The sequence below is a fragment of the Lonchura striata genome, chromosome 4 (genome assembly GCF_046129695.1).
Source record: "Lonchura striata isolate bLonStr1 chromosome 4, bLonStr1.mat, whole genome shotgun sequence".
Classification (NCBI taxonomy): domain Eukaryota; kingdom Metazoa; phylum Chordata; class Aves; order Passeriformes; family Estrildidae; genus Lonchura; species Lonchura striata.
This window is the reverse complement of record NC_134606.1, coordinates 43,519,423-43,538,752: the sequence shown is the minus strand read 5'-3', so window position 1 is coordinate 43,538,752 and position 19,330 is coordinate 43,519,423. Positions and strand designations below refer to the sequence as shown.

Genomic DNA, 19,330 nt, shown 5'->3' with positions numbered 1-19,330 from the left:
GGATGGGAAAAGGACTACTTGTTGCACTGGACTACTTCAGTGAGCCTTGCTTGTCTGGCAACCTTGGCTGACTCTTGAGTGATGCAAAGCCTCATGGATGAAGTTGAGAATACTGTTTTAGTGCAAGTGAAGGCTTAGAATGTGCAGTAATGTTTTAGAGAAGCCAGAACACCAACATGTGCATTAAATTTGTGTATTAGAGCCAGTAGCTTCTTCTGAAAATTGTTTTGAAATGTAAGTGCATGCAAATATCGATATATATGCTGCTGTTAGTGCATCTCTAAGATGGATTAACTCTGAAAACTGAAACAGTTCTGTCAACAAAAATGCAAATGCTGTTGTCTCTGCTGATCATTAATTACTATACCATAGGCAAGCGAGATGGGAATTGTAAAGAATTCTGCAGCCCTGAGCAGCTCAGGATCTCAGCCAAAGTGGTTCTGTGATGCTAAAGGAGTTTTCTGCAGTATAGCTCAGACAAGTGCAAACATAGCACAAAAGCTGTGTACATTACTATTGATGAAAATACTAATTAATAATTGACAGAGTTAAACTAATTTAGAGACAGATGCCTGAAAGGACTTGTAGAAATACTATCCTCTTTGTTTCTTGATTGTATTGTAAATCTTAACTTTTTACATAGTACAAAAATAGACTTGGATTTAGTTATTCAGAAGATTCCAGATTTGCAAAAACTAATGATTATTATTTCCCTGTAAAGTTAAATTTCTTAAATACAGGATAATTTGAGGCAGCAGCAGGGGTTTTTGAAGTGTTATGCCATGAAGAAAGGTTATACTTGACTCCCTGTAAATTTCATGGGGAAAACCAGGAAATCTGTTTTTCTCTATGTCCTTCCCCCAGTTAAAGAGCACCTTTTATGCAAGAATCTGACTTATTTCAAAGACTTATTATGAAGCTCTTCAGCCATTCAGCTTCTTAATGTGCAGAACACTATTAATTCCTTATACCTAAAGCAACAGAAACCTGAAGTGATTTATAAATTTTCTTTCAGAAAAGACCTTTAGTTGGTTCAAATTCTGTGTCAGAGGTAAAAACTATAACAGTATATTGGAAGTTACAGTGTTTAGTTCATGCTAAGTCAACTTAAATTAATAAATTTGAATAATATTTAAGACTGCTTTTTTAATAGCTTATTTGAAGGAAAATTCTGTTTAGGATTGTATTTTGTTAAAATGTAACATATTACATGCATAGCCCTAGACAACTTGAAAGAAAAATCTCATAGGGTGCTGACTAAATGAAATATCATTCTAAGAGTATCTTATAAATCATGATATTCTGGCAGAGCCATTTTGTAATGTAGTATGCAGGGAAGATGGGAAAGATACAATTTCCGGATCAAAAGCTGACAATGTTTATCATTTTCCAGCTCTGTGTGGTCTCCTTGGCGTTGTTCAGAACGCTCATTGGCTTGCATTGTGAAGATGTGATGTTACAGCTAGTTTTAAGGTAAAGCCCAAACTCTTTTTCCCATTCTTCATCCTAACTCTGGGACGTATGGTCTCTCTCTGGGGATGCAGAGCTGGGTGGGAGTTCTCCAGGAGTGCAGAAATCCAAGTAACTACAGAGATAAGAATATTTATGGTCCCGACAAAAGTCTACCAGACCTGACGAAGTTTGATTTACATCCTGAGATCTCCAGAGCAAGAGATTTGTCTTGTGATTTATTTCTATAAAAGTGAGAGAAGCTAAGAATATATTTATCACCTCCGAAGTCCTTATTCCCTGCTTCTAAATGCATAATTCTTCCCTCCTGCATGTTTTCTCTAGTGTATTATGCACTGTGTACAGACCTATATACTGTTTGCAACTCCCACCCTTCTTGTTGCTTTCCACCTCTTTGATTCCTCACTCAATGAGAGTACTGCATGTTCCTGCACTATTGTAGGTAGATTAAGTGATGTACTAAATGCAGTGGTAATTTTTGGTTTTAATTTGTGATTGTGTACATTGCTTCAAAATACTTACAGTTTGGGTATATTTATTAGATGAGAAGTGGTTATTTATTTGGAAATATTGGTGTAACTGACTTGGGCTTTTAGCATGGCAGATCACATGAATATTCCAGATACTGTCTGTACCTCCACACATAGGCATTAAGGTGAACTTCCCTGTAGATCTGGCAGTGGTGCCTGGAAATACTGCTGGGACCTCTGTGAACACAAGTACATCACCACTCTAGCATTAGAGTGCTGTGGTTGATCTTTTTGTTTATTTAGGGAATCCTTTAGAATTTATTTGCATTTTAAATGGCAGATCATTGGTGCAGTTAACACTGAGGCTCTTATAAAAGTGCTTTTAAAAAGTAAAACCAAAGTGCTCTAAAGAAGTTCAACATGAGACTGTGCTTTCACTGTTCCTTAGCTTCCTCTAGCTTCTTTCCTCCTCTGCCTAAGAGCTCATTCTTGATCTACTGCAGTAAAATGCTTGGATGACCCTTCCCTCATTTTCTTTCTGGCTGCTCATCTGGCAAACAGCCTTTCTCTGAATTTTCCAGGAAAACAAATAAATTGAGGATTCTGAGACAGAATACATTCATAGCCAGACCAAACCATTTTGCTGGCCTTTGGCATCTTCCTGTCCCACATCTTCCTGTCCCACACTTCCTCTATACTTTCTTACAACATATTTGCTCTGACCTGCAAAGGATTTCCTGTTCTGATGGAACTGTCTCCTATCTCTGCTCATCTTGACAGCTCCTTATCAAGCCAAGCATCACAATATAAAGAGACATGGTTTCATGCTCTTGAGCGGTTTAGAAAATGGATCACTGCAAATATTATTATTGCTGTTTCATTTGAGAAGGCAGGAAGGTGGGAAAGGAATTCTGTGTGTTGTTGCTTTCTCTGACGTGAAAGGATAAGTGATGCTGGGCACTGCTGTTTCAGGTATCTGATCCCGTGCAACCACATGATGCTGAGCCAGCGGAGGGCTGTGAAAGAGAGAGACTGTTACTCTGTATCTGCAGCAAAACTGCTGGCCCTGACACCTCTCTGCTGTTCCACTGGAATCACTTTGACACTTGAAAGCCAAGGAAAAGACTATATCCTCTGGACAAAACCAGCACAATCTAAGGGTAATTGGTGCTCAGGGGAAGGTGAAATCATTAACTGAGTTTTGTGGGAGGAATTGTGAAAGAATAGAAGGGGAAGGAAATGTGGTGGGCAACAATAAACTGGCAAATCTGGAGTAGAAAGTTTATTTAATTCCTTCCATATATTCAGGTCTATCAAAAACTTGTTTTAACTGCTATCCAGCTTGAGTGTGCATTTATGACAATAGTGCACTGATACATGGCAGCAATTCTGTCTGCTTCAGAGTGGTTGCTGTATTAAGGTTTGAATGCAAACTGCTCTCATAGAAATCTTGAGTTATGGTTCTGTCTTTGTGATAGGAAAAAGTCATGTATTTATGAGCAAATCTCAATTGTTGTGCTTTGGTCTTCCTGCCTTATTGGATTGTTAGGGTTAAAGACTCTCCCTGCAATGTCTTAGTGGATGCCTTGTTGAGAAAATTTGATATACTACTCTTGATACAAGTTGTCTTTACTTCCAGATCCTGGTAGACACTCTTCTGAATCTGTATGCATTGTGGAATATGGAAGGGCTGTGGACATCAGCTACTTGCAGTACCTGGGGGAAGCTCAAGAAGCCATCATCCAGTGCATGAAAGATTGTAAGGTTTGGTCTGCCTTGTATGATGGAGTAAATCCTGATCCAGACACCTTTATCCAGACGCTTGCAGAGGAGAACAGTACAGATGTGGAACACCCCATGTTTCGGCTCCAGCAAAGGACACCTAGCACATGTAGCTCTGCACAAGCAACTCCATTCAGTGAGAAGATGCAGCTGGAGCTAGAATGGGATGATAGCTATGACACAGGGATTTCTCCTGGTTCTAATGTGAGCTCACTGCAACCATATGATGATCTGGGAAGCACAGAAATGCAGCCACCTGCAGAGCCGCCAAAACACATTCAAGAAATGAAAAAAAATGCCATTATGCTCATCAAAGGCTCTTACATAGAGGAGTCAGACTTTCAGGATGATGTTATGGTTTACAGGTTATGTGCCCAGAAGGATACTCAAGATGATGATAGCTCCAAGGAGAAAGCTTTAAACATAGCCAGAGAACACAAGGTGCAGAGCCAGACTGTAGTCAATGGGTCTCTTGCAAAGACCCAGCTGGAAATGGACTTGGATGAGCACAGTAAGAGAAATTCAAGCTCAACTAAAGGTGTAATGAGAGAACAACTAAACCAGAAAATGACTGAGATTGATACACAGCCAGATTTAGAGTTAAAGATTTCTTCTCAGGAGGCAGATTGTAACTTAAGTGTAAAACTGCTGAGCACAGATGGTGAGGATTTCATTGCACAGTATGACAGAATTATTAAGGAACTGGTTCCAAACAATGCAAGCTTGGAGGAGCAGAAGTTGGATGTTCCTGATCCTGTCTCTCCAGCAGAAGAAGAGGAGGACTTTGAGAATTTCTCAGCAGACACCCCTTCTGCAGAGAGCATATCATCTCCCTTTGGACCAAAGGAGGATGTGTCTCCAAAGCACTCTCCAAGGAGCCAGAGTGCTCCATTTACAGGTGCAATGTCCTGTTAATTACATACATAACAAATATAAGAAGGCATGGTGATTAAAGGTGGCCAAATGAGGTCACACTGGCACACAATACAACCACAGAGCAAGGGCAAATCCTGCCACTAAACAGGGTATAGCCTAAATAGTTGACTAAATAGCCTAAATAGATGACTCTGCTGTATTTTCACGTTGGATCTCTCACTCTCCTCTAAGGGTGAGAGATCCAACGTGAAAATACAGCAGAGTCATCAGTCTGGTGAAAGCAAATGGTAGTGTTTCAGGGATTTTTTTTCTTGGTAATTGTTTAGAACATCAAGCACAGATTATGTTGTTTGTATGTGAGATCTCTGTCATACCAAAGGAAGCTTGTTCAGTTGAAAGGTGTTCCGAGTAGCTGTTTTAATATACAGAACCCAAGTAAATTTGTTTTTCTGGTAACTTTCATCTCTGATGGGATGGATGGGATGGATGCAACATCACAGTGCCATTTTTCCTCTTTCTGCTATTCCACATTGTAGCAGAAGGTGTCAGCACTGGTGCCATGTCTGTACATGCCTGTCTCCTTGGTCTGCCCTGACATCCTCTTCTCCAGTGTCAGGTCTGCCCTCACTATTGGCATGCTTTTCTATCTAGTGCCAGGCAGCAATTTAAGATTGCTCTCTGCTGACTGTCCAAGCTATTCAGGAATGACATTACTACTGGAGGTCAGAGTGAGCTTTTGATCTGTATTTGTGCAGCTCCTTGCACTGCAGACTCCTGGTCTTTAATTAGGTCTCCTAGATCCTAGAGTAATGCAAATAATAAAAATAATCATGTACTAGGTTTCCTCACCCAACAAGAAAAACCTCTATTAGATGGATTCTCATTCATTTGGAGGGGGAAAATGTGTGTTCATTGAAAAGCAGCCCTTTCTGGTCAGCTGTGGCCAGCATGCTTGGCACTGTTTCTTAATTGAAAAATCCAGTCTGTTTTTTAGCTAATTTGCTATTTTTGCTGTGGTGGCAATTTCCTTGTACCAGAAGCTAATTGTATCCAAATCTTTGTTTCATATCATCTGCTGTCAAATGTAGCTCAGAAGTGTTCTCTCTGTCTCTCATTCTTCATCTAGTCCCTCTCTCCATTTGTTCATTTTCAAAAGCCCACCCCTCAACCAAACCTATGAAAACCTCAAAACTGAGGAAAATTTAGATAAAAAGCTAAACACAATAAGCCTAGATGTTTGCTACCCATCTACAGTGTGTTTTACTCTTAGATTCCTGATCTGGCTTTAATGGAGATCTTAGTGATTGCATGTAAGGAGGTACTCGCAACAACACCTTGGAAATGTTAAAAAGTGCAGGGCTTTTCAAAGATAGCAACCTGGTCTAATGAAAGGTGTTCCTGCCCAGGGCAGGGAACTTGGAACTAGATGGTCTTTGAGGTCCCATCCAACCCAAACCATTCTATGATTCTGTATCTAATTTGGGATGCTGTATTATGTTTGTAGATGTGTTTGATAAAGCTTTTAGGTTGCTTTTACTGTTTTGGGATGGCATTAAGGGATGAAGCCTCTCTCTGACAGAAGTTTCCCACAGCCAGTAAGTGTAAGCAATGCAAAGATGCTCCCCTCAGGCCTATGGATCTGTGAAGAAAATGTCCTCTTGATTCTTATATCCATTGTAAAAGCATTAAACACTCTCATCTCTATTTTGTCTTGTGGTGTTCAGGAACAGGAATTCGTATTTTGTTTCCTCCTTCTCCATATATCAGTACTTGACTTCACGGCCATGAAATAAGAATTTTTTTTGACTTCTTATCTAGTTACTCTGTTTCTTACAAGGCTTCTAAATTTTGTTTATATCCTCTGATTCTCATTTAAATAAATTCTTGGGACTGAAATTCATGCTTTTTAATTTTAAAATATTTTAGGTGATATTTGTAAAAAGCGATATTTTAAAAATATCACTTTTTACAAATTTTTTCATGTATTTGGTACCCTCCATTGCAGCTTCAGCTTTACTTACTCAGCTTTGAAGTGTTACCTAGAGAAGAGAAACAGTGACACATCTCAGCTCCTTCTGCCATCCCTTTTGATACAGTAGACTCTCCTCCAGAGCTCTGTGAAAATGTCACCATGAAAAGGATAGGTTATGTTGGGACAGAAGAAACTGTATCTCAGCAAATGTGTTTGGGGCTGCTCCACTGGGTACCCGGGCTCTGATGGCTGCCGTGGTGGTTGAAAGGCAGCAGCCACATAAAGCCTTGTCAACGCTGGCCCTCCCACCTTTCCTCTTGCGGGCAGAGCTGTGCCAGCATTAGCCCTGAGAGATGAGTCTGGAAGCAGTGCTTGCTTTGTGCTCACAGTTGCTGCAAAGCATGACTGGTTCCAGCCTTTAAGTGGAATGGCAACAGGGGCACTCCTCATTGATCCTTCCTGTTGCTCTGGGCCAGAAGATCCTTAGCCTCTGCTGCAGTTTCCAGCAGGTACAATGAACTGGGCTGCCCTGTGCCCAGCCAGCTTGAATGGCAGCCATATGCAAGCTGAGGGAAGCTGGAATGGTGTTGGATTATGGCCACCTGCTTGACCCTAGAAATGCCCTTAGCCTGTATCTTTTGCCAGGTTTGAGGATGGGATATTCAAAGATAACAGTGCTAATTATCCAGGGATTCTTCTGCATGGTTTTCCTAGCTCTTATGCAACTGGAATAGTGTGGTGGAACTGTGGGTGGACATTTGTAAGGACATTTGTAAGACTTTACTTGTGAGTAGGTCCTTTGTAGTGGCTGCCTCAAGCATCTCCCCAGCTGTGTGGTCTAACAGTGTAGTGTTTGGGTGAAGTCATTCTCAGCCTTGCAGAGGTTTCTTAAGCTTGAGCACTAAGGGTTTATGTACTTCATGGTAAATGTTTGTGTATTTCAATGGCTGTCCTTCAGCATGAATACACAAAGTAAAGCTATTATTTATTGGTGGCATTATTATTTATATGATAATGCCTATGTCTACCAGCAATTATGCTTACAAATCTATTTTAATGTCTTCCCCGCTTTGTGTGATGCTTTGGTATACTGAAGATGCCCTTTCTTATGATGGGAACTATCACTGCTTGATTTTTGTTTTTCGAATAACATTTTCATATTTTCTTTAGAATACCAGTTTTTTTATAGAACAAGAAAGCTAGCAATAATTCACTTTGCCCACTCCTTACATAGAAATAAGGCACAGGAAGAGTCAAAAGAGTAGATTCTATTTGTATTAAAACTAGTAGTACCCTTCCAATTTCTTAAAGCGGAATAGAGTGGTAGACTGTAATGTCCTCAGCAAAATCCTTATTGGCACATGCAAGTGGAATAGTCATGCCTGTTAAATATGCCATTAATGTAAACTGATTGGCTAGGTAGCAAATGTGCTGCTAACTACAAAAGCTTTTAACACCTCTGTTAAGTCTGCTTTCCCTGTTCAGCCACAGTTTGGGTTTTCTCCCTGCTGTCTTTAATTAGTGTGTGGGAGGGCCAATTTGGTTGGTTATAATGGTCATAATTCCTTTAAAATGCCTTTTTCCTAGATCTTAGGGTTTTTCTTCTGTGAAAACGAGCATTGATTCCTTCTTATTTTCTTGCAGGACCATTCATCAGTGTAGTGTTGTCAAAGCTGGAGAACATGCTGGAGAATTCTTTGCATGTAAATTTGCTGCTTATTGGGATTATTACTCAGCTGGCAAGTTATCCACAGCCGCTTCTTCGCTCCTTTCTGCTCAACACCAACATGGTATTTCAGCCTAGCGTGCGCTCACTCTATCAGGTATTTACCACAGGTGTTAGCCATGCCTACTGGAGCAGTATCTTTAGTGTCTCCTTAAACCTTACATTAGCTCCTTTCAGTTTCACATGTAGCTTTCCTACATGTCTGTGAACTTCTTATTTCATTTCCATGTTTTAATTACATTTGTGCAAAGAACTGGAAACTCTGTGTGACCATAGCTTTTGTCAGAGCTCTATTTTAATGCAAGTGGAGAAAGCCTGAATATTCGGTCTGTGGCTGCACTGGGAGCAAAGGAGAAAGAAGTAATTGATACTGTTGTTTTGGCAGGTGCTGGCATCTGTGAAAAATAAGATTGAACATTTTGCTTCCATTGAAAAAGACTTCCCAGGTCTTCTTCTGGAGGCCCAACAGTACTTGCTTTTTCGTGTGGACATGTCTGATGCTGCAGAAGAATTGCTCACCAAAGGTAAATGATAAGCACGCTCAGAGGAGGGCTGGTGGAATGACTTACCCGTTACCTCTGTCCTTTTCACCAGATGATTAAAAGGTGTTGTGTGCTGTGAATGTCATTAGCCAGCTGTGTCCTTCTGACTTTAAAGTGATGATGCTCAGAACACAATGTTGGGTCTATTTGGATATTCTTTGCTGTTTACAAGTTTTTATTTGGTATATAAACTGTCTGTTTAAAGAAGTTACAGAATCAGTTCTTGGCTTACTGTCAGTAAACAAACTCACTTTCAAAGCATGAGGTAAGGCGGCATATGTGCATGATTTCATTTTATTTTTAGCCTGACCTTCAGCTAGGTCATTGGTTCTTTTTGATAAATGTTAGAGAGGATGAACTGGTTTCTGCAACAGTTGAATAAGGCTTGGTGTCATGGTTTGGACTACCACTGAAGGACATAAGACACTGAAAGTTTTCTGGCTAGTATCTTTCTTGTATGATAAACAAAGCAAAACAGAGAAAAACACAAAAGGTGTGTGTCTAAGAGCAGTGGGGAGTTAGACAGGTATCACCCCACCAAGCCAGCTTTGCAGGGGACTCTAGAACATCTGCTGCCTTTCAAGCACAGTGCATAACTTGTCTTTACAGTTATCTGTACTTATTTTTACCACTGTGGGGCAAGCAAGTAAAAATACACAAAATGAAGTCTTAGTTGCCAAATAAGAACCTTCCAGACACAGGCAGGCAATGGGTAGAGCTGAAGCCCTGCCCTGAGGACATGCTTGTTCTCAGCTTGCTGCTGAGTGGGTAATGTTGGATGCAGGCTTCTCTTAAAAGCCAACTTGCCACACGATGGGAATGTGTCAAATTTGGTGAGTCATGAAGAATTGGCTCTGCAAGAGGGTTCAAGAGAGGCTGCATTTACAGGTGTGTGCTTACTCATCTTTGGGAATCAATAATCACCCACTCTGCCCACACTTCTGTGATGATGTTGATGCTTCTCTTGGATTTGCAGAAGTGTGGAAATCAGGACTCTTTATGTGCCATTTTAATTGTGTTTTCATTTTTCAAGACTCTGAAGAATAATCTACCTAATTTGTAGTCAGCATAATATGTGTTTCTAAGGTTTGTAGTGCATTTAGTTTGTAAAATTATGATCTTGCTAAGGCTGCTTCCCAAAGAGTTGGTCTGTGGAAGGTGCCTGCTGTAAAAAAGCTGTGTATTGCACATGTCAGTAGCATTTTAGGCTCTGCATTTTGGTGCCACAGAATAGAAAGCCTAACAATTAGATGGCATTGTAGCTAGCATGTGGGAGATGAGATTAGGAGGCAATATTCAGAGTTCTTTTCTTTCTCAGGTGCTGGCAATCAGAACTTTCACATAAAGTCATTCCCAAAGACATTTATTTATATTTCCTGTTCTACGTCAGTTTTCTTCTGTGGGCTTCAGAATTTGCCAGGTTGACTCATGCTGGTCATTATTTAGGAATTTGAAACAAGGCTGCTTAGTCACCCTGTTAGTATGCTTTCTTCTGTATAGTAGCAGCTCCTGCAAAGAAGGCTTCTCTTGACAAATAAGTGGAGAGTAAGTAAATGTCTGGATAACTGCAGACTTGGTTTCCTACAGGACTAGTAATGCAAGTCATCAGACTGTAATCCTTGGGGAGAGTTGGTTTAGTAGCCCATCAACCAGTAGTTCATTACATTGATTAAAAAGTGCAAGATAGGAACTGCTGCAATAATGGTAAATGGAAAAAAAACCCCAACAAACCAAAACCAAACAACAAACTGGGAACTCCCCATGGACTTCTTTGCATTAGCTTGAGTGCCATCTCTGACTGTCAGACATACTGGTTGCTCTCTGAGGGATTTTTCCCCTGAAAAGAAGTGGTGAATTAACCCCAGTGTTCTATGCAGGTCTGAGCATAGCCAGCCTCCTACAGAATTCTCATATGAAAAACTGAAGCCAGAGTTAGTAAGGAAGACAAATGTAAAACCAAAACATTATAGAGAATTTTCTCTCTCTTTACAGGGCTGGTCTCTGAAGGTTTTTGAACAGAAATTGTACAATTTGTTCTTTTTGCTTGCAGTAATGTGTGATTTCTTCCACAGCAGCCTGGGCTCTGGTTACACATCTAAAGCTGTCACGATGTAGTTCCATGTGCAAGCTGCCCCTCTTTCAGTGTGTTGGTGACAATCTTCAGAGTACTCATTTGCTCAGTTTTCAATTGTATGACTCAGATTGCATCCTGACCCTAGAGAGAAGTGAACAATCCTGATCAAAGAAAAAAAAAAACTAATCTCTAGTTCCTAGATCAGCTTTCTGTGCTTTTCTGGATTTTTGGGTTTTTTTCCAAACAAGCAGTTGAATCTAAGCAAAAAATATTTTAAGAGATGTATCAGTTTTGATTATTTTTAAAAGGACAAGTATAAAGAAAAGCAAAGTTTTGACACTGTGCTAGCATTCTGGTTATATTGTCTAAACTATTAAAAAAAAACCTTAAAATATTAATTATGAAATGTTTTGACATTAGAAAACATTGAGAAAAAAAATCTTCAGGGGAAGCTTAAAACTTTATCTTTTCATTGTAATCTATAATTTAAGATGTTTTTCCTCCCACAGCCAGATTTTCTCACAGAATAGAAATTCCTGTACTCTGTCTCTAGTAGGTAGAAATTTGTAGAATAACAACATGAATGATTGATAAGTCCGGAGTTGGAAAGGTGTTTCAAACTCAAGAAAAGTACGAGTCTGTTAAATGATTGAGATGAAATTTTTTTTCAAGTGTTTGGAAGAGTAGAGTAATTCCACAGTGCCTTGGGTGAAATACAGGCAAGGAACAAAAGTGCAGAGCTGTTGAACAGAGGGATTGCTGTGCAGCACTGAGTGGCCTTCATCTACAGCTCCCAGTCTTTGCTGCTTGGAGAGGTTCAGAGCAAGGCTGGCGTCACTTGAGTTTAACATAAACTGTGTGCAACATGAGGGAAACCCCTTCTGAAGGCAGCAATGCAGTTTTGGGCTTGTCTGCAGTATATGAATTAGCATAACAGCCCTTTTATTTCTTGTTAATGATTTACTTATAGGTCTCAGGAGACCATCCTATTTGTAAGTTAGACAGGACTTCATCGGTCTCCACTCTTGGCCTCAATGATACCTTGTAGCAGTGAGTTCTGTCTTGTAGCAGTGAGTTCTACAGGTTAATTTTTCTTTGTAGAGTATTTATTTCCATCAGCATTAGATTTTGTCACCTTTTTAGTTTCAGTGAATTAATTATCATCTAATTAAAGGGCAGTTCTGCTTTTGGTTGAAACAAGGAGCAATTGATTGAAATTTAAGTGCTTCTGTCACTGTAATTCCATGCATTCTGATACTTGAGCTCTGATCCTCTGAACTCTGGTAGCAGAGATCATATAGCAGAACACACAGTGGCTTTCACTTGCTCTCTTTTTAATGGTTAGTTGCTTCACAGGGAAGTAAGTGTAATTAGTGGGGCCTATAGATGGAGAAATTCCAATTTTTAATTTTTTTTCCCCCCTTAGTTTCTAACTTGCTTCAAACTCATGTGGTGATGTGATAGCTCAGCCTCAAACCCACTGACATGGTGATTCACAGGGAGAGGATAGAGAAAGAGAAGTAAAAACAAAGCAACAGTTTGATCTGGGGGAGGTATAGAGCATAGTATTCTTGAAATGGAGACAACCATGCTGGCTCTAGATGGGTAGATATTATCTGCTGTTTCAGAAGGCAAATCCATATTACTCTTTCCCTTGACTCCTCTTCTGCCCACATATTTCTCTCATCAGAGCTGTAACTGAATGATATACAGTCTCAGGGAAAGATAGGTAATAAAAAATGCAACAGAACCAGCCACGTAGAACTTCAAAATGCTGGATTAGTGGAGTATCTTTCCCTGCATGATCTGAGTACTGCAAATTACACCTCTGAACACAATCCTTATAAACTGGGTTTGGACACTGTACAATATCCTGTGTGCTTAATATACAGAGTCTTTTTTCTTTCCTCTCCCTCTCCCTCTGTCTTTAGGTAATGTCCATCACAGCAGCAACACAGGGAAAGGAAGGAATCTTCCTGAAGCTTACCCAGCTGTACTGCAGCTTTTCCTGGGACAGAAAGGAAAAAAAGGCCTGGCTCATCCCAGCCTTCCTGCGCACGTGAGGAACGCCGTACTTGCAGCTGCCCTTTTCCCAGAGTTCCTGAAGGAGCTGGCAGCTCTAGCCCAGGAACATTCCATTTTATGTTAAAAAATACTGGGAGATTTTGAAGATTATTATTAGTGGGTTTTTAAAATGTGTTTTGAAAAAGCTTTTGGAGTTTAAACAGATTTTTAATGCAAAGCTGCTTTCAAAAGAAGGTTGTACTTCAATATTTCCTGAAAATACTTGATTTGGAGGGGGAGGAAGGAGGCAAAATGTTATTCCAGTTAGGCCTTATAATTTCCCTCTGTGCTACATAATTTATTTGAGATTTCTGATATAGCTCTTAGTGCAGCTTCCTTCTTCATCCCTTCCTTGTTACACAGCTGTCCTTCTTCAGTGTCACTAATTCAACTAAGTGTTGAATTTCTGCAACAGACACTTGTTGGCTGCCTAAGAGACACAAACATGTTAGCTTTTTCTGTTCCAGAAATACTCTTCTGGATAACTTGTTAGGAGACAAGTTTGCTTCAAAAAATGTTGCCCCATGGGAAATGTTCACAGTATAAAAAGACATGCAAAATCTGCACAAAACCCTGAAGGGATTATGTGAAGGGCTGTGTTTATTGATGTCATTGTCCTCTTTGCCCCTTCCTTTGCTTCATCCTGAAGCCTGAAGCTGGGTTCCCAATCCACATCCAAAACCCTCATTTTAACTACTGGCTCAGGTTTTCTGAATTCAAGTGATCTTATGTGTAGTAAGCCCATGAGTAGCTGAAAGCAGGTGCTGGGCCCTACACATACCATATTGCCTTATGTCTGCAGACAGATCTGCAGCTACCAGCTGTTGGGCTTTGAAGTCCAATGAAATGTGTAAGTGGATGTGGATTGCAGACTGCCTGGAATTTTCCTTGGGGTTCCTTGGCATTCCTTGGTAACTCTTGCATTGCTACCTAAGCCCACGAGCATGCCTTATTTAGTAAGATTTGCACAAAGTACAAAACTAAATGTTTCTATGCAAGCTGTTATTAGTGTCTAGTTTATTTGTATGCTTGTTTTAATAAGCTAAAGAAAGATACTCAGTATCTTTCTGTAGTGTTAAATGGACAGCAGGCTGTTTTTGTCTTTTTTTTTATTAAATGAAAAAGGTTTGCTTGCTCATGAAAGCTGTACTGTTTTATTGTTAATTAAGGGAAAGTTAAATACTGTTCGTTTACTTCTAATCAGGTGTTGACTTTTCCTAATATTGCATTTCTGGGATGGTGAGGGGAGGACCAGGCAATTCACCAGCTGCAGAAAAGGAAGGAGTAATGGGGAAAGCTGTCTGCTGGTGACTAACTGCTTGAGAAAATTCTCTGTGAGTAATGGGCTTCATTAGAAGAACCCAAACGTGATGAATTGGTGCATCACCACTGCATTTTGTCTTATCTTAGCTGCATAATTGTGCTTCCAGTGTGTTGTAGTTTGCTACATAAAGAGGGGCTTAGTTCAAGAAAGGCATAAACCCTTTTGCCCAGGATACAAACTAAGAGTGACTCAAAAAATGTGAAGAAACAGAAATCAGAAATAACACTTGCATACATTAGTTCTCCTGCTCATTGTAATTCCATAATATGGAATCCCAGTTAATCACGTCCTGATTTTGAAACACACTTTCTCAGAGGTTTCAAGGAAAAAAACCAGCTTAAAAACAAAAACCAAAGACACTCCAGAACAGTCTAATTAATTGCATGTCAAATTCCTCTGGAACGTGCAGTGCAGTTTAAGCTCCTAATCCTTTAGATAGTTTTGAAAAGTTCTTCCTTTAATCTACAAGGTATAGATTAAAGGCATTCATTGTGCCAGCATGCTCTAGGCTATTCTAAGAAAAAAAGAAATCCCAAAGTCTACCTCCAACAAAATCACCTCCAGAACTTCTCTGGGTCCACCTTTCCTTGTTTGCTGCACAGTCTTCACTTCCATGATGGCTGGGGGTCCTGTCTTTCCTAGCTGACTCTCTCTGGTTTGCGTTCATTTATGACTTGTTTAGTTTTTCAGGTGCCACTGCATCACCATCCTGTAAATCGCCTACTGACCTCCACATGGCCCTCTTTCACCTCACCAGCTTTCTTGGAAGCTGAAGCCAAAGCTGTGGGTTTTTTCCTTAAGTATTAGTTACCAGGCTGAAGGGAGCTCTCTCTTTTTCAGTTCCTCCCCAACTCCAGCCCCACGTTGTTGTAAATGGGTAATGAGATTTATTTATTTTTAATTTTTTAACTTGTCCTAGGGCACTGTGGGTTCTTTCCCCACTCTCATTTCTGCTGCCTTCCATGCTGTACTCACAGGCCTGGCCTGAGGGGGTTCAGTGTGTGTGTTGGAAGTGTTTTAGCATTATGATTGTAGGGTGAGTGCTTGCTCTGCTTCTTATCTCTTCTGCAAGAACTTCATGTAAGCAAAAGGAAAGTTTGATCAGCTGACTTTTGGTGGTTCAGAAACAATTGCTAAAATGCAGAAGCAATCTGATTTTTTTTTTTTTTGAGGACTTCTTAAAAGGAATTAGAAATATTATTTCACTTTTTTAAAAATAAAGAACTCTGCAGACCAGAGCTCAAGGCAGTAAATTACTACCTGAACACTCCCTTCCTTTGTTTGTATTCTAAACTAAGAATCCTTATTTGCTGGGTAGAAAGGATTTCTTTTGAGATTGCTAATTTTAACTGGTGTTTTCAGCAAATGGACAAAATCACTGCAGTTTCATCCTGGCAGGTCTGTTAAGCTACATGAGGATTTTAAAATGTGAACTGTGCATAAAAGCATCTGTAAATTAGAAGAAGGAGAGGATTTTCCTCATAAATTTTAGTAGCGCTTATGTTCTACATCCCATAGGATAAAGTCAGCCTTTGAAATCTGGAGTTATGTGGAAGGCTTCTTGCTGAAAGGTCAGAGCTGTGTTTGTGCACAGTGTCTCCTCACAAATGGGAAATGTCTGTCAGCTCCCCAAAAGGAAGAGATAGATGAGTGCAGTGACCCTGGCTTAGAATGTAAAAATGCAGATCATACGTGTACCTTTGCATGGCTTTTTTCTGAGTGGGCTCAGACTTGCAGCTGTGTCTCAGATGTAATAGCAGTATAATGTCTGGCAGCCAGCACAAAAAACTGTTGGTGGGAATTGCCTCTTCCTGCCTTCAAAATACAGAACCTGTGATTTAGCTTGAAAATGTTGATCTTTTGAGATGAATCACATCTGTGTGCATAAGCTCTTCAGCCAAATGCTTCTCTAATAAGTTCTTCCCTCCAGTTAGATAATGTGTTATCCTGTCTCTCACCAATGATACATCCTTTCCCAAAAAAAAAAAGCCCTGTGCTTGTGTCCAGGCTGTGGTCCTGCCTGTAGGTCCCTGGAGGACAACAGCATTATGCTGCTCTTTCCAAGATCAAGGAAACACTTTATGATCTGGTTTTCCCCACATTCAGGGGGTGTGTCACTGGAGCAGTCCTTCTTTGGTACATTGGCTCAGCATCAGTTCCAAATGAAATGCCTTGGCAGATCTATTCTAAAGACTGCAGGTGGTGGCTCAGTGATACCAAAGTGAATTTCCAGTCTCCTACTAGATGCTTCAAACTGTGAATGCCACATTTCCAATTATGTACCCTTAGAGTGTATTTTTAAGCTGTTCTGCTATTGCAAGGAATCTTTCCAGCATTTTCAACCTGTGTTTTTGTGTGTGTGTGTGTGTGTTTTTGGTTTGGTTTAGGTTTTATTTTGTTTTTGCAACCTACCTGTAAAATGAGCACTTTGTCTTCAAAAATTTGTAGTCATTTTCTTTTACCTTTGGCCATTTTTGGATGCTTTCTGGGTTAATCTCAGTAAACATACACATGGTTTGTATTAATTGGACTAAAGCACTTAGCAGTTTCATTCATGCTTGTGCTGATCTTTGGACATGTATAGTCAGGTGCAGTTCACATGTTGCTGGCTGTGCTTGCTACCTTTATTATTGTATTCTAAGCTTTTTTCTTTTTTTTTGAAAAATATACAAAATATTATTGTGTTCTAGGCATTTTATCTTTTTCGTGTGTCCTAAAGAATATTATGATATTTTGAATGGGATCAGGTTGTTGGTGTTGCAGTTCTTGGAGTGAAAAATGCATCACCTTTTTTCCTGGTAACTTCTGACTTTGGTTTGGAAGAACAGAAATAAGGACTTCTGTTTTCAGCTGTATTCTGTGGAGATGAGAAAACTCCAGTAACAGGCACGGACTGTCCCTCCCACCAGCAGGCCAGGTACATGCTTCCAGGCATCCAGTTCATAAATTATTTGTTTCTTCTTTCTTTGGGATTTGTCACTTTGCAAAAAGTCTGAATTCAGTGGTGTCATGCTGTGGTACAGAACACTTGCCTTTCAGGTGTGATTTGGTATTTTTAGTAATACTGGTAAATTTCCTAGGATAGGAGAAAACAAAGTGTGATTGAGGTGGACCTTGGACATCAGCAGGGGGCTGTGCTTTGGAGCAGGACTGGATATATAGGAAGCCTGAGCAGCATTCCTGCCACCAATGCTGTTCTTTAGCCCGGGCACAAACACCAAGTAGTCTGTTCAGTCCTTCAGAGAAAAATATTTGCAAATAAATTTGCAGCATCCTGCAGACTCCAAGGGTTTAAGTTCAAGAGGTTAAGTTCTATTTACCAAGAGAAGTTCGCCATCCAGCACAGCATGTACACACTCAGTACCCTTCTGTGCACTCTGCTTAAGCCTCTCAGAAGGCTTCATGCTTCAGGAAGGTTTTTTAGCTTCCCTAAGATGCTCTAAAATCTCAAAAGAAAAGGATGGGAGCAGTGTGATTTGTTGCAGTTAAACTATGTCATTGTATCATTTGAATTTGTAGCCACAGCTCCGTTTTGAGGATGGCTTGATTTCATAAGCAATTTACTCTGCTGTATTAACTGAAATTGCTATGTCATGCCTGCATTTCTTATGACAGCTCCTGTTATGTTTGTAACATTTAAATTGCATCTGTGTTTATGAGTAGAGTACTGGGATTTTCCTTTCTTTTCTTTTAACTCGGGTAGCTCTGCACACTGTACAGTAACTATACTGTTGTCCAGATGTGATTTAGATAATTAGAATATGTTCCTCCTTGCACTCTTTGAGCATTATCAGCAGAAATGGAGGATACAGGGCACTTGGGCTGCTTACATGAATGAGCAAACCAAAGGAAAATGCCACAGATCAGCAGAGGGCACTTCCCTCTGTGTGAAATGCACAGTTTACATTTGTGTTGCTCTGATTTATCAGAGAACAGAAAGAAAAAGCTCTGACTTGAAAAGTTGATATGACTGTATCCTACAGTACCTGTCTAAGTGGACAGCAGTGCTATGTGATGTTTTGGGACAGAAATGTGCAGAGGAGGGTAAAAATTGCCCCTTGTGAAGGTGGTGTCAGACTTGCATAAATAGGTACTTGAGTAAGATGATGGTGGTGCCAGCTGTCTGACCGCAGACAGCCACAGAATGCAGCACTATTTCTGTAACTTTGTTGGTGGTTAAAGCCCTGCTCTGACTAAATGCACTTTATTTTTTATTGGCCCCCAACTTTTCTAAACATGTTGTGGCCCAGCATCAATGTACTTCATTTGTTACATGCTCAGTTGGAAGCCTCTTATATATGAAAAGGAGCATTACTTGGATTCTCAAATATGTAGGTGCTTAAAGTGACGTTTTGTTGCTGACTGTGCAAATCTTCTTTTTGTTCATTGATTATAATGGTTCTTGTGGCAGCTGGATTAAATTGAGACTGAAGTCTCTGGGCTAAAAGCCCTGATGGAACTTTTGTGCAAAGGCTGCATTTCTCAACTTTGGCACTTCAGCAGACTGCCTGCATACAATTACGTACTGTGGACTAAATACCTGCAAACCTATGTCTCCAATGAAGCCAATTCCACAGCAGCTGTGTTTTATTGCAGTCTACTTTAAAAATAACCAACTTGGATTTAGATCAAAAAATAACATGGATGAGTCAAATCCGAGACAACTAAACTGTGTCCAGCTCAGTGCTGCTGTGTCAGTTTGGCCAGAGCTCAGACGAAATGCCAGCTCGAACTTAAAGGAGAGGGAGTGGCTCTGGGTTTCAGTATCCCTTGCTGCAGCTTGTGCCAACAACTCATGTCTCTTGGTGTCCAAGCACAACTTGGAGTTTAGAAACACTGATCAGTGTCTTTTGTAAATCTCTGGGGTCATAACACTGGTTTCTGAGCTTCAGGGTGGAAAAAATCTAGCAGCCTCTAAGACCAGCCTGAAAGTGTGGCCTTTTGAGCAGCTAAAATACAACCATTTGGGAGAACTTCTGCTTACACAAAAGGCTGTGCATGGAGGGAACATTCCCTATAATGAAGCTGTT

The 19,330-nt window shown here is 40.2% G+C and overlaps 1 protein-coding gene across 6 annotated transcripts in view; it reads left to right on the top strand.

Moving 5' to 3' along the window:
* Window positions 1-19,330, top strand: part of FHIP1A (FHF complex subunit HOOK interacting protein 1A) — an 89,339-nt gene that overhangs the window by 64,780 nt on the left and 5,229 nt on the right. For 5 of the 6 annotated variants that reach the window (XM_021530203.3, XM_021530205.3, XM_021530201.3 and 2 more), the window contains 6 exons: window positions 1,394-1,473; window positions 2,913-3,100; window positions 3,580-4,620; window positions 8,215-8,393; window positions 8,682-8,820; window positions 12,844-14,119. In XM_021530203.3, coding sequence (XP_021385878.2) covers window positions 1,394-1,473; window positions 2,913-3,100; window positions 3,580-4,620; window positions 8,215-8,393; window positions 8,682-8,820; window positions 12,844-13,061 — 1,845 coding nt within the window. In that variant the 3' untranslated portion in view covers window positions 13,062-14,119. Of the gene's footprint in view, window positions 1-1,393; window positions 1,474-2,912; window positions 3,101-3,579; window positions 4,621-8,214; window positions 8,394-8,681; window positions 8,821-12,843; window positions 14,120-19,330 lie in introns of those variants that run through there. The other variant, XM_021530204.3, reaches the window with a different exon arrangement.